This window comes from Rhamphochromis longiceps, linkage group LG1 (genome assembly GCF_057381845.1).
Source record: "Rhamphochromis longiceps isolate RC_006_pf linkage group LG1, R_longiceps_female_GT1.1, whole genome shotgun sequence".
In the NCBI taxonomy this organism is placed as follows: domain Eukaryota; kingdom Metazoa; phylum Chordata; class Actinopteri; order Cichliformes; family Cichlidae; genus Rhamphochromis; species Rhamphochromis longiceps.
Genome location: NC_140557.1, coordinates 19,020,501 through 19,039,672, shown reverse-complemented (window position 1 = coordinate 19,039,672; position 19,172 = coordinate 19,020,501). Strand labels below are relative to the sequence as shown.

Genomic DNA, 19,172 nt, shown 5'->3' with positions numbered 1-19,172 from the left:
TAGTCTCATTTATTGGTTGTGCAGTTGTAGATTTGTTCTCATCTGCCACACAGTTATTAAAAGGTCATTCAAGCTGCTACGTAGCTTTGCATCGCCAATGGTACAAAAGGGAAACAACAACTCAAAGTGGAATGGCTACACGAGAGAGCGAAAACAACCATCTTTTCATCAACTCATCAATGTTTAGTACATACACATCATCTACAGGTGTAACAGTAGCAAGGAGCATGAGAGAAGCAGTCTATTAAGCTTTAAAAACTAGAATATGCTTAAAAAGGGATTTACTAACCACAGAAAAAGAGAAATACAATTCAAAATACTCTCTTTTCAAAAAAAAATTATCTTGAAGTGGCTGTGACTAGCAGCAGTATCAAAAGTCCCCTTTATTTAAAATTTATTTCCGCAATCAATTTTTTCAAAAGACTTTCAGCTCTGGGCTTAATTTACATGTTTTTGGCATCACGCTGCTCTTAAGTGAAACCCCAGAAGACAATTTTCCTCTGCAGTTTTACTAGACAGCACTTTCCTATTTACCAACGCTTCACTGATAAATATGATCTGGATTTTAACACCATGTGCACTATGTACAAAACAAAAACTAAACTTAAAGAACGATTAGGATGCCTTTGCAGATTTTGAGGTCGGAAATGTATCCAGAATACAATTGGATGAGATGAGGCTATCTCATCATCTTGAAATGAACCGAATTGTGATTTTTGACAAGAGGGGAAACCCCCCCAAAAACAAGCAAACAAAAAGGGTAAGATACTCCCGTGAACTACAGCCACTCCAAAATTAACTGCCATGAGTTGTTGGTTGGTAAATCATTACTTAAAAAACCAAAAAACAAACAAACATGAGAAAAAAAAAAACAAAAAAAAAAACAAAACAAAACACTCATCCGAGTCACGTATCAATACATGATTTAAAAAGCAAATCTTAAATTACAACAGTGATGTTTTTGTCTGTGCAGGACTTTTGTTATCCTAAATGCCAAGAATTAAACTGCAGACTTAATAAAAGGGATGGGTTTTGTTTTTCCTTTTTAAAAACAGGGTTGACCCTCACACCCATCACCGGTCCATCATGCTGAGGATCATCTCAGGAGTCAGTTCCCCGTTCGGAGGGGCTTCAGACAGCTGCCCCGCCTGCGTAGCACCCTCTCCCTGGGTCAGCTCCTCCATCTGGATGGTCGACTTCCCTCCACCCACCACCACCTCCTGTGCAGCCTCATTGTCATCATCGTCTTGGTCGGCTCCGACCTCCTTCTTCACAATGATGTCGTCGACCTCTCCGGTGGCCTCGTCCTCCACACGGATGATAGCAGCCGCTGTTTAGGACAATTTCAGGTCAGACTAAAGACACACCTTTTCAAATTGGTACATATAGTTTGTTATATGTGAAAAATCCAACACTACACACTACGAGTTAAATGACATCAAAAACGGTCACCAATTAAACACTTACTGTCTGGTTTGCTCTTTGGGGGGCGCCCACGCTTCCTCTTGACTGGTGGCTCCACTGGGGCTGGGATAGGGACAACAGGCGAGGCCTGCTCCACCTCCATCTCAGTCAGCAAATCCTCTTCCTCCTCTACCTCATCAAGCTCGCCCTCTATATATATATATATATATATATTTTTTTTTTTTTTTTAAAAAGGGGGGAAACAATAACTTGTTAGACTTAATCACATTTTCTTGCACAGCCTTAAAAAATCAAGATCTGCAACAATTTAATGTAGCACCCAAACCTCTTTGACAGGCTCCTAAATATTTACTTAAGACACTTTGATTATTTGTATATCAGCTTTTCAAGCACTTGTGTACGAGACCTGTGTCGTCGTCATCATCATCCCTCCTGGACTGCATCTTCCTCTTCCTGCCACGTCGTCCCTTTTTGGGTGGTGGAGTTCCGTTTTCTTCTAAAGAAGCATCACCTGTACAGCTGTCAGCATGACGTAGCATCGTGTTCTGTGGAGCAAAAACACAGAACCGTCACACCTCTGTGACATACGCACACAAACAACCCTCTCATGTGTGCACTATGATCTCAAGGGTCAGTCCTACCCTGCGAGTGAATGTCTTGCTACATTTGTTGCAGACGAAGGCAGTGGGGATGAAGTTAGGATCGTGGTAACGCTTGAAGTGCATGTCCAGGAGCTGCTTCTGACGGAAAGTTTTGTCACACTGGCTGCAGGCGAATGGCTTCTCCCCTGTGTGCGTGCGCTTGTGCATTATCATGTGGCGTTCCTGTTGGGTAACAGAACAAAAGACATTTAACGTTTGTTTAGCAGTAAAATAAACAGCAGGAGCATAACGTATTCCAGCCCAACACTGACCTGTCTGCAGCAGTAGTCACACTGGTCACATCTGAAACGCTTCTCATTCTTGTGAGTCTTCTGGTGCTGAATGAGAGCATAGCGCTCATGAAACACAGCATCGCAGTAACGACATTTCTTCCCCGTCTCAATAAATGAATGCTGTTTTCTCAGGTGAACACCTAAGATGGAGACAAAGGCATAAAAATCCAGTCAGATAAATGTCATATTGCCTTGTTATAGAGATAAAGACTCCCTGAAATATTCTGTTTCACAACACAGGGCAATCCACTAACTGAGAGCAACATGTTTACGTTCCTTTAACTGTCCTTCTGCATACAGTTTGAAGTAGAAATAGTCTCAAATCACTCACCAAGATCACTTTTACGTGCAATGACGGTATCACAGTGTGGGCAGTGAAACTTTGCCACATTCTCTGTGTGTTTCTGCAGGATGTGCATCTTCATGGTGCCGCTTTGTGTGAAACGAGCATGGCAGATGTAGCACTCGTATGGCTTCTCACCTGCAACAGAAGAAGACGAGTCAGCTACTCTCCTAAAAAACTGGAGCTAAAACACACTTTGACTGAAAATCTAAGGATTTTACCAGAGTGTGTCCTCATGTGTCTCTTCAGCTTATAAGTGTCTCTGCTGGCATAGCTGCAAAGACTGCACTGGAAGGGTCGCTCCCCTGTGTGAGAGCGGATGTGCCTTTTCAACTTGCTCACCTGGGAAAAGAGACACATTAGCCTTTATTCCATGGTATAGAGACCAGGTTGATGCCCAATTAAATAACTAATATAACTCACCTCGACACTGGAATAGTCGCACATGGAGCACTTAAAAGGCTTCTCGTGTGTGTGCTTGTAGCGACGATGACGCACTAACTCACCGCTGGTCACAAACGCCATGTCGCAATCTGTGCATTTATGTGGCCGAGTGCCTTTAAACGAAGAAGAAAATCAGAACTGTATATTAACTGCTGGTGTAGCTGAAATCTGAAATACAACACTGGATGAAAAGGAGATAAATGCCCACTAACTTTTGCAGTAATAATAAGTAAACACTCTGAAAATTTACTTCCTCGCTCACCAAGTCCATCCAGCAAATTGTTTCCGTTTCTGTATTTTCTCCAAATACCTGTGTGTGTGTTGAGGTGGTTTCTCAGCAGTGTGACTGTTCTGAACGCTCTCCCGCACAAGTGACATTTATGCGGCCTCTCATCTGTGTGGCTCTTCATGTGTCGGTCCAGGTTAGAGCGCCGTGGGCAGGTGTAGCTGCACAGCTCACACTGGAAAGTCTTCTTAACACCTGGACACAGAGATGTTCAATTTAGCACTGGGAAAGAAGAAGAAAAAAAAAATCTCTTGAAAGTTTTCGTGTAACTTGATCAAAGTCTAACCTTTTTTCTTGATCTTTGTGGGTTTCGGGGGCTTCATGTTGCCCACAACCTTCTCAGCATTAACCTCTGACAGCAGTCCCTCCTGCTGCTCTTCCTCAAAGTCGTACACAGAAACATCCATGTCACGATCGCCTTCTGCATAGCGCAGGCGACTCTTCTTTCCCTTCTTTGCTTTACGGACAGCAGTAATGGGCTGGTAGTCAGGGTCCTTTGTCCACTCTGGGTCATCTTGCGGGGGCACAGAGGTCTCCACCTCTGCTGGCTCTTCCTCCTCCTCCTCCACCCTTGTCCCTTGGAGCTCCTCGTGGGCTGCCTGGAGCTCCTCCTGCTCTACAGTCTCCACTTCACCATTTGCGCCCACTTTAACTACCTAGTGTAGGAATATGACAAATGAATCCTACTGGAACAAAGACTTCACTGAAAATCAAAGACAATCAAAAGCACCGGGTAGCCTCAAGTCATTTCTCACCTGGAAGCCCTCAGGTAAAGGAAGAGTGTGACAAATAACTGGCTCTGCATCCTTGTTAGCCGCTGACGTCTCAACATAAGTAGCCTGGAGCCCGTCTACAGTTGTAGTTGTGACAGGTACCTGCACGAGCTGAAGCTGACCCAGACCTAATGCTGCACCTGCTTGCTCCTCCATGTTCACCACCTGTGAAGAGAGACTGGACTTTATCGTTTGATGGCAAAAATAAAAGACCTGACATATATAATCTGGCTAAAAAGTTTAAACCGTGCTCTTCACAAACCTGAAGCGTGATGATCTGGCCCTCATCTCCACCTGAAACTGTCATTGTGCCACCTCCCTCCAACACCTCTGTCTTCATTTGTAGAAGAGTTGGGTCTAGAGCATCCATCACCATCATCTCCATGTTACCAGCGACTTCACCCTGCGTCAAGGCCTCTCCACCCTCTGGCAGGACCTTTCCATCCGTCACCTGAGCGGACTCCATGGAAACAACCTCGGCCTCCATGGCAATGAGCCAACAAATGCGCTAAACAGAAAGAACGTGAATATCTTTAGCAAAAGGAAAGACTGGTGTGATGGAGAATTGTTTGTAACCAAAAAGTGCTTTATTTATTTTTTTATTTGATCCCCCCCTTCCTTTGCCCTCTGGCTAAACTGAAACAACGGGATGGCTTTCAGTAAATCCAGACATGTTTAGACCAGATGATGAAAGCACCTAGATTAACTGAACAAACAATTTAAAAAAAAATAATCCTTGTATCAATATTTGCCTGTGCACTGAAAACATTCCCAGTGTTTGGTTTTCCTTTTCCTGAATGTGCAGTATGACAAAAAGTGCTGCCAGCAGAATACAAAACTTTTCCATTTCCAGGATATCAATTACACCCATTTAAACTGGCAACTTTAGAAAAAAAAAAACAGTTTAGTGTGTAAAACTGTCCACAGTTTGTTTTGGGTTTTTTGGGGCTTATACACCAAACTCCGTTTCCCTTGTCTTTTACTTGGAGTTGATGTCAGATGAGCAGCATGCTGTTTTTTTTTACTTTTTAAAACAAAACACAAAATAAAACAAACAAAGCCCACCTCTGCTAGGGATGAGCGATGCCCCATTTTCACCAGGGCCACCAACTAGTAACTAGAGTTTATTTAATGCCTCAACCCAACATGTTCTCTGTTTTCATTTATTTTGTGCTTTCTCATCTGAACATACATACCAAACAGCGCTCAATGCATTTTGCACAAAGTATTTTAACATTTTTCATTTACTGGTCACCATATGTGGAGAAGGCCAGCTAGCTGCAGTTGTGTGTGATGACAAGAAACCTTGTTTTTAGTTAAAGGGTTTCAAATAAAGTACCTGTTCAGATAGTTTAAACGTGAAGAAAAGTTCTCCTCTTCAACTGATCAGATGGGTTGTTTTACAAAGCACAATTAAGAGGCTACAATGAAAGTTGTCTCTATTCAGATTAACTTTAAGTTCGCCACAGGTTTAAATGTGCAAGATTTAAACAATACACTAGATTTATTTAACAGTTTTATTTATAATGTAAAACAAATCGCTTAATAAATTATGCTATAGTTTTACAGATTAAGCTCCCGGGATTTAGCTTTGCTTTTTGTGAGTCAGTAAAAGTATACAAGGGACCAATAAAAGTCTCATCTCCTGGACTTGGGCCCAGTAGAGACCACAGATGTTAAGACTCACCAGAGTACTAAAAACTATCATATTTAGACTCTTTACACTAAGCACGTACAGCCATTACGCAATGACACCCCGCACAAGCCAGAGTTCGAGGAGTCCGGGTCATGTAAACTAGCACCCGAGCCAGAGTGAAACTCTGGTGGACGATGCAGAAACCGTAACCGTTTTTAATAACTGCGATGCAAATGTTTAAAAGAGTCTTCATTCCTGCCTTCCAGTGGTTATCTGGTTTGGCTGAACGCTGATAGGTTATGACTGTGAGCCAGTAACAGAAATCACATTTAGTCCGATGCTTCAGGAAGCATTTGTTCGCTTGTGTGTGATTTTTTTTAATCTAAAAATCCGTTCTCCTCCGTTCTGTTTTTATCAATTCACAGGACATCGTCCAACAGATGATGTATAGTTTAATAAGCGAAATAAAACTACTTAAATACTGTCTCGTGTTAGTTGGTTAACTCGGGAGGCGCGAGTACGTCTGAAAACAGGAAACAAAGGGCACGATAAGATGGACGTCAGGCCTGAACAAACTTAAAACAGGAACACCGATAAATACAGCCATCCCTGTGCACATACATCGAAATATCGGTCAAAAACCAACAAAATGCTCAACTGAAACAGGGAGTTACATTTTATAGACGGATTTAGTGCATTTTAGATAACGATAGAGGGAGACAAACACCCCCCGCCAGCCGCCTGGCCGGTAAGCCCGACCGTGACACCTAGAGGCCGGCGACGGCTCCTACAAAAACGTTTCCGCGTTTGGAGGCAAAGTAAAAGCTCTACTTACTCCTGGTTTCTTCCTTTCCTCGTTATGTTCACTTGGAAGCTCAGCGCCTACAGTAGCTCCTTTCAGTCCTGCAGCGGACGGCCGTAAGTGCTCCGCGCCGGGCTAATAATTTTCTCCCGCTTTGGAAGAGTGGGCCTAACATACAAAATGGCGGCCCATAAGAGCCACTGCGCCTGCGCAACTAGGTGCCCGGGGAGTAAAGAGGAGGGATCGGGATGTTGCTGTGGGTGATGGGCGCCAGATTTGAATTCAGGCGTGGGCGTGGCAACCACGGAGACGGTTATTAAAAGGGAGAGGTTATTGATTAGTTTTCTGATCTGCTATCAGTTTTTTTTTTCATCGGGAGTGACCTTTAAACATTCAACAGCATCGAGTCAAGATTAGGAATAATGTTTGCTGTATTAAAGCAGTTCATCCAGTTAGCCACTGGAGGGCGGCATGAAAGTGTCAAATTGGGGTTTACAACATGCACACAAATGAAATCGTGAGTGATAATTAGCTGCATAGTGTATGTAAGATGAAAAGAAAACCTATTTAGACTGTTGCCATGGGAAAGTGAGCTCCTGGACCCTAGCTTTTAGGACTTTTCAATTATAGCCCACCATTAATTATTTGGTTCAAAGGTTTTTTAGTTAACTAACACCAAACTAGAAACAATAACTATGTATAAAATATTTAAGTCATATGAAATAAAATAAAAAAGCAGCTAAAATTAAACGGGAAATCTTTTATTTTAGCCTTTGTTTACTAAGACTTGGAACTGGGACCTGGAACTAAACACAAAATTAAGAACAAAAATTAAACATGAGATAAAATAAAAGTAGCTAGAACACAAAAAACGACCATACAACTGAGATAGTGTGTAAAATGTAAACAAAAACAGAATTCAGTGATTTGCAAATCCCATAAACTCATATTTTATCCACACTAGAACACAGATACAAAGTAAATGTTTAAGCTGAGAAACCGCTGGAGGAACATTTTGAAATTAGGTTAATTAGACCCATGATTGGGTATAAAAACAGCATCTTAGAGAGACAGACTTTCTTAGAAGTAAAGATGGGTAGATGTTCACCAGTCTAGAATAAACTGTGTCCACAAACTGTGGAACAATTCCTGATTATTGAAAAATATTGAAAATATCTCTGAATATTGTTCCTCGATGTAAAATGTAAAAAGATTGTGAATATGTTATCATCTACAGTACATATTATCGTCACAAGATTCAGAGAATTTGGAGAAATCTCTTGTGTGCTAGGGACAAAGCTGGAAATCAGTACTGGATTCCTGTGATTCTGGGGCTCTCAGGCAGCACTGTTTTAAAAGAAAGTATGTTGTTCAATACACAGCAGTATATTCACAGTTTAAACCAGATATTTACGTACACTTTATGGAACAACATTTTTTTACTGTACAACATCAATTTAGAGTAAACTTGTTTTGTTTTGGATAAATAAATATTTAAATATCTTTTGAATTTGTTAAATGTCAGAATAAAGAGAGACAGAGCTGTCTATTTTTTATTACTTTAATCAAATTTAGGAGCACATATACACTAAGTTTATTGTTAATTTATAAGAAAACTCCAGACGATTCCATTCTGAGCTGAAGAAGCTTCTGATAGGTTAGTAGAGTCCATGTGAGTAAATTGGTGGCACAGCTGTGGATGCATATAAGACAAAACACAGAGCCTGTTTCTTTGAAATGGGAAAATCAAGAGATGTCAACCAAAACACCAGGAAAAGAACTGTGGAGCTCCATAAGTGTGGCTTAATTTTGAATACAATTTGGTGCCATTTACAATTAAGAAATACAGATAGTTTCTCTCTTTACTCTTTATATTTATCAACCTAAAAAAATAAACATTTAGTCTGATTTGATGTTACAATTAAAAAAGTGTTTTTATCTGAAGAGTGTGTAAATATCTGGTTTCAACTGTATATTTGATGATGTTGGTGTTTGGCTTGATTGTCAGCACAAAGAGGGAGAGAGAGAGAGAGGAACAGAGAGGGCAAGAGAAGGAGATGGAGAATGAGGACAGATCAGAGATGGAACAAGAGCAGGTGAGACACATGTTAGTCAAATGGTCGTTTACCAAAAGTATCACCGTATCATAGGTCCTCATGTATCTCGTACCTAGTGTTTCTTTTTAGGTTTGTTATTTTTCAAATTCTATATTTATTAAGTTATGCAGGCTTGTTTGCACAACAAGGCTAAATAATTATATAAACTTTTCTCAATCTAAATAGTGTTTTGGTAGAATTAAAAAATAAGTGTAGTGCAGGTCTATGATGATTTTTAGTGCTACTATCATCTAGTTCTGATTCTGGTTCTGTCTTGGTTAAATCCTAAGTAGTCCTGATTGTGAACTGTTGTAGACCTGTTTTAATTCTGCCGGATCAGTTCTGGGTCTGGTTGAATTGGGGTTTAGTCCTCGTGTCTTGATACCCCCCCAATCCCACATGCATACTACCTTAAGCCCCGGGTGTATCAAATGTCTGCCTCTGCCTCTGCTGGGGCCTATAAAAGTCTTAACTGCTTTGATTACTAGGTACTGGGTTTCCTTTCATAATTTTTATTTGTATTCGAACCTTAAAAACATTGAGCTGATATGTGCATAGTGAATAATGATGCAAATGATTGCATGTCGTCATCTGTCAGCTACTTGTCTAATAATTAAGACTCACATTTCTTTATAATCTGTCACAGTTTGGGAAATATTCCACGTTTTGAAGATCAGACGTGGTTGTGTTCAGCTGGCAGACAAAAGCTGTGCAGTACAGTAATTGCCTTTGAACTGTAATGCATTAAAAGCTTAACATTTCTTGAAATGCAAGTACAAATACCTCCGACATTATTTGTGAAAGTCAGTTACACGTGAACACTTGATCCCCTTGTTTGTCCTGAGCATTTCTGGACTGGTGAAGTTTCTCCAGACAACCTGCTGATTAGATGAAATTGTAATCTGAGCACTGCAGGTTTTATTTGATTTCTGTCAGCATAATAATAAGATCTAAATAACCAAGTTACTTCTAGGTTACAGTGACCTGCTGTAGGTCTGTTCTCACGTTACTTCATGTGGAACACCTGACCTTTCTTCATAAATGCAAAAACAAGTTGTTTGTGGGTTGTTATTTTGGAAAAGAAACATGAGCTCCATGTAAATATCAGCCCTGGTTTTGATTATCAAATATTCCAACCAGGAAACCAAATTCCCATGAAACCTGCAGCATGCGTCCTTTGGAGGATATGCAGCATAATTAAGATGTATGGAAACTGCTGCTAAGGGCGTGTGCCTTATTTAATGGTTCAGGAACGAGTTTTAATTTTTGAAACATAGGAGAGAACAGTGACATAACAGTAAGAGAAGAGCACAGCGATATAAACAGTGAAATACGTGAAAAAGAGACCGTGTGTGTGTGAGGAACTGTTGTGGGGGCGTGCACAACTCTATTCAGATCAAAAGCAAACATTTGTGAAGGAGAGAGGATTAAAAAAAAGGGAAAGAAAGATAAGAACTACAAAAAAGCTGTTTAAAACGTGTTTTAGATGTTTTAGACGAAAGGAGAAAATAATAATTAGAATTTGTGCAATTTTAGGGTCTGTGTGTGTATACCACACACCCGATATAACTATATATATATATAGGTATGATATAATAATGACAGTACACTTTATACGCTAGAGAGATAAATATGCACAGTGCATAAACACCGGGCTTTTAAGATAACTTAATCTTGTCACCACATGCAGGAGAGGTAGAGTAAAACACAGGCGTTACACTAAATGCATGCAATGTGAAGTTTTTCAGAGTGGGTCAGTCTGTCATTTATAGCTTCTTTTCCGCATATAAAATTAATTATTAATTTATTACGTAACCACAGTAAAACATTTTGTGCACTCAGCCTTTTCACACTGGAGTAAATCGGTGCATCCATGCATGTGCCGTTCATGGGTGAGGCTGCAGGGATGAAGCAAATGTTAGTGTGGTCACTTTATCCCTGCCTCCTTATTTTATCACCATCTTTTTTTCCCCCCGTGGTATTCCTCTCACAGAGGGGAGGGGGACAGAGAAAGGCTTGGTTCTGTTGTCAGATCTGTCAGTCTCGCCACCCCGGCCCCTCCCACCTCAGCAGAGGCATTACATACTGCCGCTGCTGCTCGTGCTCTTAGCAACGGTGCCTCGGCAACAGAGCCACGGCAACAGAGCTCCACGGCAACAGCGTGCCGTGTGTCTCCCCAATGGAGCTGCCATTGGGCGGACCGGTGCTCAGGCACTACACCCAGAGCAGACCGAGACCTCACCGACAGAAACTGAACTATCGTCCCAGCAGGCCGCAGGTACTGTGCAGGAGAATCAGGGAGGTTTCTGTAAAAATGGAGAGTGAGAGAAAGGTGTGTGTGTGTGTGTTTGAGGGAGAGAGGAGGGAAAATGGAAGGGAGGGAGAGAGGAGAGATGGAATAGGGTACAGAGGGGAGAGGCAGGGGGAAGGGAAGGATGGAGGGGGAGTGCTGTAAAAGATGCCTGGTCCCCGGCTTGAATTAGGCAGTGCCATTGTACCGGTCACCGGCTGCTTCAGGAAGCCAATGAAATCTGCCTCTGTGAGAGTGGGCGCTCGTTTTCTTGCTTTCTCTTAAAAAAAAAAGGAAAAAAAGAAGCCATTCAGTTTCTTCATGTGATCGTGTAAAATATGTGTGTGAGCTCATCCGTTTTCCACTGAGCTGATCACGCTGTCACAGAGCTATTAGGCTGCAGACATTCAGTCACTCCCTTGGAGACAAATGGCCTGGGAGACAAAATTCAAGCAATTCCCCTGACAGGATATCATGTAACGGTGACTTCGGCTAAATTTGCCTTCTGGACTCGAGCCTCCCCCGACTTTCATTGCTACTTGTGGGCACAGATGTTAATGTGATCAGGACAATGCGGCTCCCAATTTTGATATCACGTTACCTATATTGGCAAAAATGAGTTATGTTGCTTCCATTCAGCGTTTAAAAAATCCAATGACGACCCCCTCCCACTCCACCCCCCAGCACCCATTGTACGTTACTGAGCAACTGAGTCCAGGGAGGCCCGGATCGTAACATAAATGGATGAGAGAATCAAACCAAAATACACCTATAGAGGCATGAGGAGTGCTAGGAGTGTGTGGGTTTTCAGAAGTGATAGTTATGTAATGTAAAGTTACATGCTGTAAGATGCGAGTTGTTCCTTGTTAGTTTGTGTGATCCGTGGTGCAAAATATCTGATTTCTGTGTGTGTGTGTGTCTGGGGGGTAATTAGGAGACAATAATCGAGAGTGAAAATGAAGTCCTTGAGCTCATGGGGCGTGTGGATGAAGGAGTTGAAGAGTTCTTTACTAAGAGAGTACTGCCTGCTGATACACTGTGAGTATCACGGCACACAAATTAGCCCCTTCATGTTTACCCGTACAAGTGAATAGACCTTAAACTGAGACATACGACTCTTTGTACAGGAAGCTGCAGGATGAGGAATCTATCACAGTGCACGAAGTGGCTCCTGCCAGCTCTGTCCCTTGTCCGGCCCCGACGAAAACCCTCCGGAGGAAGCTGGGTGATTTCTTTACGCTCAAAAAGAGGCGAGGTTTGAAATCAGAGACGAGCCATGAGGGGCGTCCCAAAAAGGCCTCCATCGCTGATCTCATTCGCCCTCTCAGGGAGGTTGCCAGATCCGAGAAAGACAAAGACAAAGACCGAGTAAAGGAGCACGACAAGGAAAATGAAAAGGAGAAAGCAAAAGAGGCTCCCACTGCTGTTTCTGGAGAGCCAGCTGTTCGGGAGACACCTGTTTCTGGCGCTCCGCCGCTGAGGGGCGAAGCAGTGCCTCCCCGCCGAGCTCTCAGAGAGGGGAAGTCCCAGTCTCTCATTTTGCTATCTGGCTCAGCAGCAGCGGGGTCGACCAATGCCAGAAACACAGCAAAGGTGGGTGTTGCTAGAGTTAATGCCTGTTTTTTTAGTCTTTTTCATTAGTGGATAAGAACTGAAAATTGGTTTGCTGCTGCTGCTTTTAGAAACAATTTGAAGGCCAGAATAGCTTTGAACAGAAGCTCCATCTCATGCTTCAGCGTATTGGAGTTTCCAAACCCCTGCCAGGAGAGACACAGGTTTGCACATCTGCATGTCTGAATGTTGTTATGGATATCTCAGAGGCCTTAAAAAGTACTAAATGCTCCTTTTTTATGTAGGATCAAGAAGGAGAGATGAAAAAGGCCGAGTCTGAAGGTATGTGCCTTTATCTGTGATACGTTTAATAGTCTTCTCAGCTCCAGCGTAGTATTAATGAGGCTAAATTAATCTCTGAAGTCTAGGGATTTGTGTCAAAAGGATAGGCTTCTCGACATGGATCAGTTCTCCAATGAAAAGATTTAGTATCTGAGGGGCTGCGCTGATAAGCCAAGCAGGAGTCTGTGGTTCTTTCAGTCTATTATAGGGCCATTAATTCCTGTGGTAAAATGATTTTTGCCCTTCAGGTACCATCATTGACAGTAAACCCGAGCCACCTCCCACTTTCTCAAAACCTCGAACGATGTCTGCATCATCAGGTAAAACGCTGGTTTACGCTCTCATGTGTACAGAGTACAGTAAGTGAACCATTTTCACGTTTATTTTGCTTGCTTTTTAGACACAAGGCATCAGATTCGGGCAAGTGTGTCAGCGCATGAAGGAGCCGGGAAACCCGCTCTGCTTCCAAAGCCGGTTATCAAACCGGGGCCACCCCCCACAACGTCTGGCCGCAACACACCTGAGAACGAGCTGGCCCAAATACAGGAAGCAGAGACACACACGCCCACTAAACTCAGCCCAGCCGCAGCGCCGTCACCTCCGGCCACCACCGCTCCCGCTGCACCGACAATCTCAAACGCGGTCCCCGACTCGACCGACTTTGAAGCTCCCCCTTCGAGTACTGTAACTCCCTCACACGCAGATGTATGCACTGACTCTCCTGCAGCAACCTCCGTCCCCGAAACTACGACCGCACCCACAGAGCCCCCTGCCAACGCATCTGTTACCCCCACCTCCTCAGAGTCTGTTACTCCAAGCCTCGCTGTCACTTCCACTTCAGCAGCAACAGTTGCCGGGCCTTCCATTACCACCTCGGAAACTGTTTCTGCTCCCAGTCACGAAAGCCCTGTTTCCACGGCATCAACAAATCTGTCAGCCAAATCGACTTTGCCAGAGCCAAATGGCGTTCTCTCACTTGATGTTGCTCCTGCTGCTGGTGGTGATGCAGCTATTTCTGTCACCACCACAGCTTCTGCGCCCTGCACCAGCGTGTCAGATGTGCCGCCGGGCTTGTCTACCACCACCACCATCAGCGAAGTCAGTCATGAACCAGCTTCAGTCACATCCAGTAGCTCTTCAACATTAGTCACTATGACTACATCACCTCCCTCTGACTCAAGTGATGTAATTACAGTAACAATTTCACATGACCCCACCTTTACCGCTTCCTCCACCATGGTCTCTGCTGCCCTTCCTCCTACCACCTCAGCACCTTCTACCACTCCTACAGCTCAACCTCAACCCCAATTATCCACTGACTCCATTAACTCCGCTTCTTCATCTACCGCCATTCACCCAGCCACTACGTCCGTTCCCTCCACCTCTTCTAGTGAAACAAACCCTACAGACACCACTTCCACTGCTACCAGTCTGAACCGAGCAGAAACCACCTCCACCGCTAGTTCGTCAACCTCCGGTGCAATTAGCTCCCCACTCACGACTGGGTCAGAGCCACCTTTTCCCAACAATGTTGACACTAAGCTCACACCAACTATCTCTAGCCTGCCCACTACTGATAACACAAGTTCTGCTGCACCACCCGCTAGCGATAGTCCAGGCCAAGATAACGTAATCCAGATATCTGATGAGAGATCCGGTGTAGGGCCTGCAGAAAAAGGCACTGGTGAGTTTTAAGTTCTGCTTGTGATCTCTGTATGTAGGTGCATGGTGAATGGTGTGTTTTATGATATTGTTTTTCTTTTAGCAGCAGATGGGGAACAAACAAGCAAAGTACTTGAGGCAGACAAGAAGAAGGAAGTGGTTGACAGTTGGAGCCAGAGTGAGAAACCAACCGTGGCCCAGAGTGAACCGACAACGAAAGAAGAGCGGGAAGAAAGTGTGAAAGCTGAAGCAGACACACCAGCTGAACCTGCAGCAGTGGAGGATGGTGAGCGCTGCACAGAGGAAGCAGTGATAGTGGGTCAAAAGCAAGAGGAAACTAAACCAGTGAGTGATAAGTGAGGAAAAAAGAAAATGCTAAACATGGGACCAACTACTGTGACGGAGGAGGGGGCAGGAGAGGCCACAGTAAAGGGTGAAGCAGAGGGAGGGGAATGATGATCCATGGCACTTCCTACAGGGACCACCACATCACAGCAGCACACCACAAAGGGTGGGCCACTGGACCAAAGAACTGAGATCCCCTCGGTGTGACGTAATCAACAAATCCAGCAGTGTCTTTGTCCTTTTTTAACTTATGTTTGAGGTTTTGCATTGCACGTGTGATTATGTACCATAAGACAATTATTGTGGTAAAAAAAAAATACACAATGTTTACAATAGATGGATAAGAGACATAGTTATGACTATTAAATGGAGTATTGAAGTGACTGTGTGAAATCATTACTTTGAGCAACTTCATCTCAGCTTTTTGTGGAGGTTTTTCCCACATCTACAATAATCCTCAGCCTCGATTATGGCCACACACACTGACAGATTTTAATTTGATCATAAAAGAGCAACTTTCATCTGCAGAGAATGAAAGTTTGATAATGTTGTTATTTTTATTAAAGTCAAATGCCTTTAACTTTAGCAAATTTATTTGTAAAAGAGTTGTTATTAAAGATAAATGGTAATGTATAAAAGCCTAATTAAACACATTTCATAGCTGGGTCTTAGTGAAACTGGTCTTCTACTTATCATCTTTCAATAAACAACTCTGGTATACAGAGTTGTCATACATCTGAAAACTCAGTCATACATATGAAATAGTATTTTTCCTTTTCATTTCTATGAGGCAGACATTTCCAAGAGTTTCCTTTTTTTCATCGGACTACATTTAACCACTGAACATCTGTGCGAGCTGTGTATTATCAGGAAAGGTGTCACCTTTTGCATGTCAGCTAACTTACATAACAAATTTCATCTCTTGGTTTCGTGCTACCGATTTTGCACATGTATACAATGGCTGAGGACGTTTTTTTTTTTAAACATATGATTGCCGGTATGCAGAAACTGCGTGATGAAAGGCCTGGAGGGTGAAAGGAAACAGTTTAAACACAAAGAGTCTTACTTTAGGTGCACGTGATATGCAAGTTCAATATGGAGGGTTAATACAAGAGTTAATACAAAGTAGAAATGAAAGGCATTTGTTGTAATTTAGAGGCGTTTCTCATTTGACTTGACTGTGCAGAGCTTGTGATTGTGGATTTCTTTTTGCATCAGATCCAGATCCCTGGTAACCCAAGGGGTTCTGTCTATATTACCCCCCTCGAGCAACAAGAGGGGATATTTGCTGGGCCTGTGGTCTTCCCCTTGTCCTGCTTGGCAGATCAATATTCAACATCCTCTGTCCAGTATATCCACAATCCCTCCTCTGCACATGTCCAAACTGTCTTCAGCCTTGCCTCTCAAACCTGACCTCTCCCCCGACATACCAATTTTTAACCTTGATATAAGATTAAATGAAAATGTGAAGTGAAAATCTGAACATCTTTTTTTGTTAGTGCCACTGTCACCACACCATATGTCAAAACAGGTCTGACTATCATCCTGTAAACATTCCCTTTCACTTTTGCGGCTATCCTGTCACAAATAAACCCCATCTCCACCTTGTCCCTCCTGCTTGAACTCTCTTTTTCACCTCCCTCGTGCATTGTCAGTTGACCCCAGGTATTAAGACTCATCCACTGTCACTACCTCTGCTCCTTGCAGCTTCATTGTTAAATCTTTCTCTCATCCATTCACAGCTATTCTGTCTCGCATCTACCAACTTTTATTCCTTTTCTCTCTAAAGGATACCTCCACCTGCTCTCTTTCACCTGGTCCCTAATCTCACAACAGATCACAGTGTCATCTGCAGACATCGCAGTCCATCATAGCCTGACCTCGTCTGTATTCTTGGCTGGAGGGGCTCAGAGTATACTCCTGATGAAATCTCATCCCCACCTTGAACCCATCTGTCCTGCACCACCCACACATACTTCCGACTCGTGCCTTTCGTATGCAATAGAAAAAATCCAAAATAAAAAATAAAATAAACAAATATTTTATAAAAACAAAACATATATATATATATATATATATGTATATATATATATATATATATATATATATATATATATATATATATATATATATATACACACACACACACACATATATATATATATATATATATATATATATATATATATATATATATATATATATATATATATATATATATGTTGAGTGCGAGAGGAACTGACCTGAAAAATAGGATCATGGCCAAGCTTGAAACCTGGATCCCGCGTAGCCGGTTACCAAGATTACGTGAAGTTCCCTCAGAAGGTCTGCTAGATGATGTTAATGCAGCACTACGGGCAATACCTACAACCACGATTACCGACACTAACAAGCTGATCTACAATACGGCAACAGTGATCAGTGAGATGCTTGGCTACAAGTTGAACAGCGACAAGGGGCAGTACCCTCCATGGAGAAGGAGGCTAGAGGGCAAGATCAAAGTAGCACGGAGGGAGGTTAGCCAACTAACGGAGTTGCAGAAAGGTGCGACAAATAAGGTGCCTAAGAAATACAGCAAGCTGTCCATACCTGAGGCCTTGGAAACTGCCAAGCAAAGACTCACAGCCTTGGCCAGCCGCTTGAGGAGGTACACCAGAGAGATAGAAGGCAGGAGAATAAACCAGCTGTTCTCCACAGAACCAGCAAAGGTGTACTCTCAGTGGCAAGGGAACAATAAGAGAACAGCACCACCAAGGCTGGAGACGGAGCAATACTGGAAGAGCATATGGGAGAGGGATGCAACCCATAACGGCAATGCTCAGTGGCTAGAGGATCTGAGGGCTGACCACAGCGACCTCCCTGAACAGGGTCCAGTAACCATCACAGTGGCAGATATCCAAGAAAGGGTCTCCAGTATGAAGAGTTGGACAGCACCAGGGCCCGACATGGTTCACGCCTACTGGCTGAAGAAGCTGACTGCACTCCACGAGCGTCTGGCAGCACAAATGAACCAGCTGCTAGTTAACGAGAGACACCCGGAATGGCTAACTGAAGGCCGGACGGTCCTGATCCCCAAGGACCCCAAGAAGGGACCGGTCCCCTCCAACTACCGACCAATAACCTGCCTCAGTACTACATGGAAGCTCCTGTCAGGCATCATATCGGCTAAGATGAACAGGCACATGGGTCAATACATGAGCGGGACACAGAAAGGAATTGGCAAGAATACCAGAGGCGCAAAACACCAGCTACTGGTAGACAGAACAATCAGCCGAGACTGCAAGACCAGACTGACCAACCTGTGCACTGCCTGGATTGATTACAAGAAGGCCTATGACTCAATGCCCCACAGCTGGATACTGGAATGCCTAGAATTGTACAAGATCAATGGGACCCTAAGAGCCTTCATCAGGAACTCAATGGGGATGTGGCGTACAACACTAGAGGCCAACTCCAAGCCCATAGCACAAGTCACCATCAAGTGCGGGATCTACCAAGGAGATGCTCTGTCCCCACTGCTGTTCTGCATAGGCCTGAACCCCCTCAGTGAGATCATTAACAAGACTGGCTACGGATACCGACTACGGAACGGAGCAGTTGTCAGCCACCTCCTGTACATGGATGACATCAAGCTGTATGCCAAGAGTGAACGAGACATCGATTCACTGATCCACACTACCAGGCTATACAGCAATGACATTGGAATGTCGTTCGGACTGGAGAAGTGTAGTCGGATGGTAACAAAGAGAGGGAAGGTAGTCAGAACTGAGGGGATTGAACTACCAGAAGGCAACATTGCAGACATAGAGGACAGTTACAAGTACTTGGGGATCCCACAGGCGAATGGGAACCATGAAGAGGCCGCTAGAAAAGCTGCAACCACCAAGTACCTGCAGAGGGTCAGGCAAGTCCTGAGGAGTCAGCTGAATGGTAAGAACAAGATCCGGGCCATCAACACGTACGCCCTGCCCGTGATCAGGTACCCTGCTGGGGTAATAGGCTGGCCAAAGGAGGAGATAGAAGCCACTGACATAAAGACAAGAAAGCTCCTTACCATGCATGGAGGGTTTCACCCCAAATCCAGCACCCTGAGGCTGTACGCTAAGCGGAAGGAAGGGGGCCGGGGACTGGTGAGTGTCAGCACCACAGTCCAGGATGAGACAACGAACATCCAAGAATACATTAGGAAGATGGCCCCAACTGACCGAGTGCTCAGTGAATACCTCAGGCAGCAGAAACCCAA

The 19,172-nt window shown here is 43.5% G+C and overlaps 2 protein-coding genes across 3 annotated transcripts; one reads left to right on the top strand and one right to left on the bottom strand.

The window, feature by feature from the left end:
* Positions 1–820: 820 nt before the first annotated feature.
* Positions 821–6,830, bottom strand: LOC146678601 (transcriptional repressor CTCF-like). The gene is made up of 13 exons (XM_085401349.1): positions 6,677–6,830; positions 4,468–4,713; positions 4,188–4,370; positions 3,719–4,088; positions 3,457–3,627; positions 3,126–3,259; positions 2,924–3,044; positions 2,691–2,840; positions 2,339–2,499; positions 2,067–2,249; positions 1,832–1,970; positions 1,468–1,614; positions 821–1,330 (listed from the first exon to the last, which is right to left on the bottom strand). Exons 2-13 carry the CDS (start codon positions 4,690–4,692, stop codon positions 1,074–1,076), a joined length of 2,241 nt encoding a protein of 746 aa, XP_085257475.1. The 5' UTR covers positions 4,693–4,713; positions 6,677–6,830; the 3' UTR covers positions 821–1,073.
* An 85-nt stretch (positions 6,831–6,915) lies between these two features.
* Positions 6,916–15,403, top strand: LOC146678600 (uncharacterized). 2 transcript variants are annotated; one of them, XM_085401342.1, is made up of 8 exons: positions 6,916–11,017; positions 11,964–12,067; positions 12,157–12,622; positions 12,712–12,804; positions 12,886–12,922; positions 13,171–13,242; positions 13,323–14,606; positions 14,691–15,403. In XM_085401342.1, exons 1-8 carry the CDS (start codon positions 10,919–10,921, stop codon positions 14,942–14,944), a joined length of 2,409 nt encoding a protein of 802 aa, XP_085257468.1. In that variant the 5' UTR covers positions 6,916–10,918; the 3' UTR covers positions 14,945–15,403. The 2 variants fall into 2 exon arrangements, with proteins under 2 accessions (XP_085257468.1, XP_085257464.1); XM_085401338.1 differs by having other exon boundaries at positions 14,688–15,401.
* The last annotated feature ends 3,769 nt before the right edge of the window (positions 15,404–19,172 follow it).